This window comes from Limulus polyphemus, unplaced genomic scaffold (genome assembly GCF_000517525.1).
Source record: "Limulus polyphemus unplaced genomic scaffold, Limulus_polyphemus-2.1.2 Scaffold884, whole genome shotgun sequence".
NCBI lineage: Eukaryota > Metazoa > Arthropoda > Merostomata > Xiphosura > Limulidae > Limulus > Limulus polyphemus.
The window spans coordinates 284,386-291,985 of record NW_013666494.1 but is presented as its reverse complement, the minus strand read 5'-3'; the positions used below and the strand labels follow the sequence as shown (position 1 = coordinate 291,985).

Below are 7,600 nucleotides of genomic sequence, written 5' to 3'. Positions count from 1 at the left end.
CCCACGTGACACATTTTCTCTTAGCATGTCATCAACAATAGCTCTGTAACCAAACAAAATTGAAGGCTATAAAAATTATGGTTTCTCTGAGCAATAATGATTTTACAGAGAGTAATTTAAATTTAATTTCATACCTTTTTGAGGGGTGGTGGATAAAATAGAGAATATAAAATCAGAACCCCTCCTGCCACACCCACCTGTCACATCCTCTCTTTCACAATTCATTCATAGTTCTCTTTTACATTTCATTATAAATTACCTACAACCAATAGAAAGTCAAGGTTTCCATCTATAAAATGACATATTGTATAATGGTGTGTTCTGAACAGTACAAGATTCGTTCCCATGAGAAAGTTAATAATTAGCTTGGATGAATTTGTAATGGTTTTTGTTGCACAGTTAGAAAGCCAGTAAATTTTTAAGAGTTAGGGGAATTTGTGTACTTTTTGCATGTTATTAGTCTATATTCTTTGTTGCATTATTTAATTAAATAAAAATTATTAAGTGTATAACTATCATTAATTAAGTTAAGGGTTAAGTTTCATCGACAATCGACAGCAAGAAAAAATAAGACTGGGTAAGTACGTTATTTCTTGTTTTAGATGTTTATTCTTTATTTATTATTATAAAAGTAACTAAAATATAAAAATAGGGATCTTCTTATATTAGTTAAGATTAGATTAGGTATAATAAGTAATAATAATAATATAGTAAAAATTATTTCATGAGGCACACATGCGAGCAGCTTGTGGGTCATGTAATTTGATAGCGTAATGTGAACTGCACATTATCAGAGTGATTTACAACTTATAATGGCATGGATATAGTTTGAAATGGTTCAAAAGAGAGTTAACCTAGTTGTCTACATGTGCTTTAAAAATCTCAGCAACAATAAAAAATATTTCTACTTTCTCTATGAGAATGTTTACAATGAAAATGAAAGTACTCTAAAAATCGGGTACTTTAATCTGATCCATGACAGCAGTTAAATCATCATCACACTTACGAAGCTGACACAGAATTCCTAAATGTACCATTTTTATTCTGAATTCACATACCTGCTTTCAAAGCAAGCAAACTTGCCAACTGTTCCTCTGAACTCTAAAAGAAAAATACAGTATTATGTTAAATATACCATTAGAGTAACATATTGTTTAACAAATACAATGTCTTTACTATTATATTTCTAAACTTTTTAATCTTTAGTGTCAAAGTTTTAATAATGACAAAACCTATAAATAGAAACTGGTAAGATTTGATATCCTCATACTCCTAACTAATATTTTTATCTACTATAACTTCATTAACAGTTTATAACATTTCAAAAAATATAAATGAATGTAATTTGCTGACCAAATGAACACATGTAAAAGTAGAAGAAATTAACAGAGTTAATGCTTTTTCCAGGTCTGACAACTTAAGTTATTCCAAGTGGGACAGATTTTGTTTTTCCACTTATGACTTTACAGAACATAAGGAAAAATAAAAGCACAAAATATTTTAAAGACTGATTATCAAATTGATGTTTATCTTTAGATTTAGCCTTTTGCAAAATTCCAGACGGGGTGAACTTTTTTACATTAAAGGAAGGTAGTTAATGTCTAAATTTTGATAATAAAAAGATTTATATAAATAAATTATGCATACTAAATTAATCATCAAGCTTAAAAAATAAAAAGATAAAATACAAATTGTGACAATATTTTAATTGTTTATTTATTAGCACTATAGAACATTGTCATACTGTTGGCAAATTAAAATATTACAAAAATAATTTTTCATAAGGATAAATCTCAATTTTCTTTTAATTTCAACAACAATTTACAATTCATAAATTTTCCTTACAGTCAATGTTGAACAAATGTGCTCATTTTTTGAAACAGGTGTCACTGCTTCTTTTTTCAGTTTTTCAGGTATTTTTATCCTGTTAAATATAATTATTTCTTACTATGCTTGTTATTTGAAACACTATAAAATTTATATATACATTTCAAGTTTGATGAATTGAAAAAATATTTAAACAATAAAATTACTTAATTTATGGTAATTACCACCTAATAAAACCATTAATCACATTGTGAAGTTTGTAACATGTTGTAAAGAACCCTAATTATTTAATTATCTGCAAATTAACTCACTCTTTGTAATATTTACTTGTTATTTCAAATTGATTGTGTATGGAACTAACCAAAATTGGTATGAATATGAGTACTATCAACTTGGGTTTGTACAGTGATGAATAAAAATATCTCTAAGTGATTAACCTTTGCAATACTAGTGGAATCCAGGTGTACTAATTTCACACTCCCATCTTTTTTAAGGTCACAACTAAAAGTACTGAATCACATTGTATGAAACTTGTTTCAAACAACTTTCTAAATAATATCAGTTATCTATATACAAAAAAAATCATACAATTTGCATTAACTTTGAGGTTTTGAAATTTCTGGACACTTGTTGTGAAATACTTTTTTTAATAAGAAACAACAACTTTATTTTGTCTTTGAAATCTTGTAACTCCTTACAATAATTTTTTCATTAAAACTAAGTTTTTTGTCAGTTTTTATTCTGATCTAACACCATGTGTTAATGTTCTTGTTTATGCATAATAACCACTGATACATGAACATTTTTAAAAAGCTGTTAAATAATATGAAAAAATAATGAAAACAATAATTTCTGATGTAATTAGTCAGAAAATTCCATTATATATATATACATTTTTAACTTGTTTTATAATCATTAACATATATCTCTCTGCTATTTTTCTTTACCCACTCTAGCACTAGCCCATTAAGAAATACATAACTTTCATGTCATTAATTGTTACCATAATCACTAAACATTCTTCCCTGAATTCTGTTTTAACATCCTTGACATCCTTTGATTAATATATAAAAGGGGATTTGGGTAGCAGGTATGTACCTGTGGACCATCACATTCTCAGATGTGGTCACAGATTATAGCCTAACAAGCAAGTGGGTCAGAGCACAATGCAGTGTTTTTTTATCTGTAGCAGAAAATTCTCAAAGGAGTAAAACAGTAATGGCTAATGACTGGAGACACTCCTAGGCTTAGTACCAAACATCAATATTGAAAGAGGCAAACTAAGTCATGAAACTGGTCTTATCAACAGCACCTAGGGAGAATCAAAAAGACACAAGGATCGACTTTACAATTTGAAACGTGAGCACTAAATAGGTTAACTCTCTCAACACAGGCTCAGTAAATTTGACTGACCACGTGATCTCTTTGTACTTATTTAAAGTCTTTATAGATTTAATACTGCTAATTTTCAATACAGCGTGTATATCTTCACAACATTTGGCAGTCTTTCAGTTAATATTATAAGTCTTTCACATACAAAAAATCATTTTTAGTGAAGTATTTTTAATAAAATAAAAAATAAAGATTTGTCCATTGGTATATTGAGTACTTGTTTTGAATAGTCCATGTGCAAAGCAATTTTCATCTTAAAACTAAAAATACTTTTCCTTATCTCAAAAATCTCTAATTTTACCACTTACCTCACAAAATTTTCCTGGCTTTTTAACTATGTGACAAGAGCTGTTACAAATTCATCTAAGCTAGTCGTTAACTTCCCCATGGGAATGAATCTTGTACTGTGAGTGAAATTGATGATATTCTGTTCAGAATACAACGTTATACAACACGTCATTGGATAGATGAAAACCTTGACTTTCTATTGGTTATAGGTAATATATAATGAAACGCAAGAGACAACTATCAACAAATTGTGAAAGACATGATGTGACAGGTGGGTGTGGCAGGAGGGGTCTGATTTTCTATTTGATAGCTCTGTAACCAAACAAATTGAAGGCTATAAAAATTATGGTTTCTTTGAGCAATAACGATTTTATAGAGAGTATTTTACGTTTAATTTCTTACATTTTTGAGGGGTATTGGATAAAACAGAGATGATGACATCCCAAGACAAAATGTGTCACGTGGGTCACAGTAGTGGAAATTCAGAATTTTTTTAAATATTGCCTTGTAGAATTAAGAACTTAAAACTTGTATACTATTAAAATATGGATTATTAGCTAAGACTTTATGCTATTTTAATTGGTATAACATAAACAAAAAGTAGTATAATAAAATTTTGAATGTAAGACACTAAAACCTTGTGTCATGTACAGTAAAGGGTACCCGGGGTGAGAGGGTTAAACCCAAAACTTCACCATAAACTTTTATCAGTGAATCACAACTATAAGTAGCGTATGATCAAGGCAAGATGTACTGAATCTCTTTCTTTATTCTCAACTAATATTCTTCCCACTTGATTACACATTTGTCCTTACTTCTACTCTAATAATGCACCTGTTAATCACTTCTACATTGGTCATAACCAAGTCAACCAATACACTGGAAGTGGGGAGGACAGGTGTGAAATGTGAAAAGAGGTAAGAATCTATCAGAAATACATTTTCAGTTTAGGAAAATGTTAATTTCCGATACAATATCCTAAATCTAGCAGGTGGGAGAACTCAGTTTGTCTATTTCTATCCATGAGTTTCTAGAGGAATTATTTACTGTGTATGCAGTTATTGTACACTTTCTGTTATCCATGTACTACAAAAACTTAATGCTTATTTATTGCAGCAGCATAATCTATAATATCCTTTACTTAAGCACCAGATAAACAAGGTCTAGTTCTATTCTTTCTATGCTCCCCACTACAAAAACTTTAACAGCGTACACCTGATCCACAAGGAACCGACATCTGGAAGATGGTAGGAAGGAGGAATGTCTCAGCTAGAGAGTCAAACTGCAGGTCCACAGTAGGAAGGGTGTCAAACCACGACACCAGCAGAATGCCACCACCCTATTCTCAAATGAGTGGCAATGTGCACACTTAGGAGGACAGACCTCCATGGTCCACCACCACAGCAGCTAGGAACTGGTAAATGGTAAGGACTCCCATACTCCATAAGAAGAAAGAGAGGAAAAATGCACTGGAGACCACAATATCCTATTTTGAAAAGCAGAGCTACCAACTTGATGTAGTCGACCAACCAACAACTGCGGCATCTGGAATTATACAACAGGTTCATGGTAGGAAGAACCTCAATGCCATGGTGCATCAGAGATGGGCAGTAATCCCTGTTTGCTTTACCCATGTAAGTCCAATTTGTGTACGGTCTGGAACAAACATATTTATGAAGCAAATGACCACAAGATATAATTACAATCGGTTCATGCATAGATGACAATCGGACAGAGTTGATCAATCAACACCTGGTGAATAATGGAATTGTACATCAGGTCTGCAGTAGGAAGAGCTTCAAAGTTATATTCATCTAGCATGGTCACAGGACAGACACTGCGTATTTGAGACAAAGTACACTTGGTCAGACACCACTTGCCACAGAGCGGGATCCATAACCTATGAACAAGAGGCCCCTGTGAAGGAAAAGAAAAAGAAACTGATATTTACTAGTCACAAAGAAACAGAGGTGTGCAGAACGGTAACTGGAAGTAGGCAGAAACCAACAGAGCATGAAACAGCCATGTGATGTAGATAGCAAGATGTAAAGGTAAGAGGGTTAGTTCACATACCTGCGCTGATGATGTCCTCCAAAGGAAGATGGAAATAGGCAGCTAGGGACATGCTCAAGTGATGGTTCTGATGTGAAAAAATGCAAAAAATGCGATAATCACCCAGAGAAAGGGAAGAATACATCAGGAGAATAACCTGGTGAATTCAACCCGTAAGAGTAATGGGAGAAAGGTCGTGTAAAACTGTAGAATTCCATTGAATAAACAAACAGACACAGCAACCACAAAAGGGAGTATTGCATGTCATAAACCATCTGAGGGTCCTGACCATGCAAAGGAGGCAATGAAGATCTGAACAGTCATAAAGTGAGAAAATGGAATTACCCTTCCAAGCAGCCAAATACTTGGATAGAAAAGAATGTTTGGGAAAAAGGAGAACATAGGAAGCATGGAACAATACATGGCAAATGTCGATTGCAAACACATCAAAACAACGGTAACTACACGCCATCATCAAAAGAAACAAGGACATCAATGAAAGATGATATAATGTGCAAGATGACAAAGGTTCAAATGGAAGATAAATAAGAGTGTGAAGAACAACACTGGGGTTCCAATCCAGGAGAGGGCAGGGAGGATGAGCAATGGAGAAGGAACAAAATAACATAGATAGGACAAGAGAGTGGAAAACAGAAGCAAACAGAGGGTTACAGGGAATGCCCTTGATATAAAGCCAAGTGAAAAAGAACGACAAATGAGGAATGGTAGGTCATGAAGGATGGTATCCCTTGCATATAGACCAAGAGTGGTAAGTAGCCCACTTATGTTAATGAACTGCCAATGATGATGATCAAACTGGATGCAAAATCAAGGAGGAAACATGCCTAGAAAGACTGAACCATCTGGCGAGGGACCAGACAAAAGCCACACACGAAGATGGAGTGTGGGTAGGAAAGAATGACACACACCAGAGTGAGGCTGGTAAAGGAGCATGGGAGATAAAGGAAAAGGAATGGGTGGTGATACCAACAGCCATCGTAGAAGTGGAAACCACATCTGAGTCAGTCAATACAGTGCCAGCAACAGAACCCCACAAGTAGTCATCTGAACTATTGAAAGGACACGAGGAAAAAGCTAAGTAGGAGGAGGATAAGCATATAGGTAATAACAGGTCTAATTCTGGCTGAGAGCATCCACCATATCTGCTTGGAGATGAGGAACAGGCAACCAAAATGGTGAAGTTGTGTTGAGAGGAGACAAAATTGTGTCCAAGTCAGTGATACCCCAACGAGCACACAACTCACAAAAAACGATAGGATCCAAAGAACACTTCATCAGTAGAATCTCATTGGATTGGGATAATTGATCCATGGCCACATTCAGGGTGCCTGGAATATGATGTGCCAGCAATGTAATGTGATGTCTGTGGGCCCAATAAAGAAGATCAAAGTTCAAAAACACACTCCTCAACAGGGTGCCTCCTGTCTGGTGATATAGGACACTACCACCAAATTGTCCGAGTGGATCATCAACATCTGTCCCCAGAGAGATAGCAGAAAGTGAAGGACAGCTTGCTGAACAGCAAGAAGCTTCTAGATATTGATATGGAGAGCAGATTTGGTAAGAGTCCACTTGTCCCGAAACCTCCTAACAGTCAAGAACCAGAAAAGGAAGCATCCGTAAAAAGGTGACAATCCATACGAGGTATAGAAAGAGGAACCCCACAGCAGTATTTACCTGATCCAACTACCAGGCAAAGTCTGTCAGTAATTGAGAGGTAAGGGTTAAAAGGAGACCTTGCAAACAAGACATTCCATATCTTTCAATCAAAGTGGAGAAGGCTGGGCCCGACTGAGAAGTGAACTGAAAAACACACCAAGATGAACCAGAAACAGGGTAAGTGTGAGGAATGACTTCTCCACCTTGATGAGTCAACCGATCTTAGCAGCTTCCTAAAGAAGAACCTGAGTATGGAGGGCAGAGTCAGCTTGTGAGGATGCTAGCAGGAGCCAGTTGTCCAGGTAAGGGTGGAAATGAAAGCCCCAGGAATGAAGCAGTTGAGTGAACAACTTGGCAGAAC

The 7,600-nt window shown here is 34.8% G+C and overlaps 1 protein-coding gene across 9 annotated transcripts in view; it reads right to left on the bottom strand.

The window, feature by feature from the left end:
- The window catches only part of LOC106461032 (serine/threonine-protein kinase Nek10-like), a 98,483-nt gene that overhangs the window by 47,826 nt on the left and 43,057 nt on the right, over positions 1 to 7,600 (bottom strand). For all 9 annotated transcript variants that reach the window (XM_022387846.1, XM_022387850.1, XM_022387847.1 and 6 more), the window contains 2 exons: positions 1,846 to 1,924; positions 1,059 to 1,101 (listed from right to left, as the gene is read on the bottom strand). In XM_022387846.1, coding sequence (XP_022243554.1) covers positions 1,059 to 1,101; positions 1,846 to 1,924 — 122 coding nt within the window. The remainder of the gene's footprint in view (positions 1 to 1,058; positions 1,102 to 1,845; positions 1,925 to 7,600) is intronic.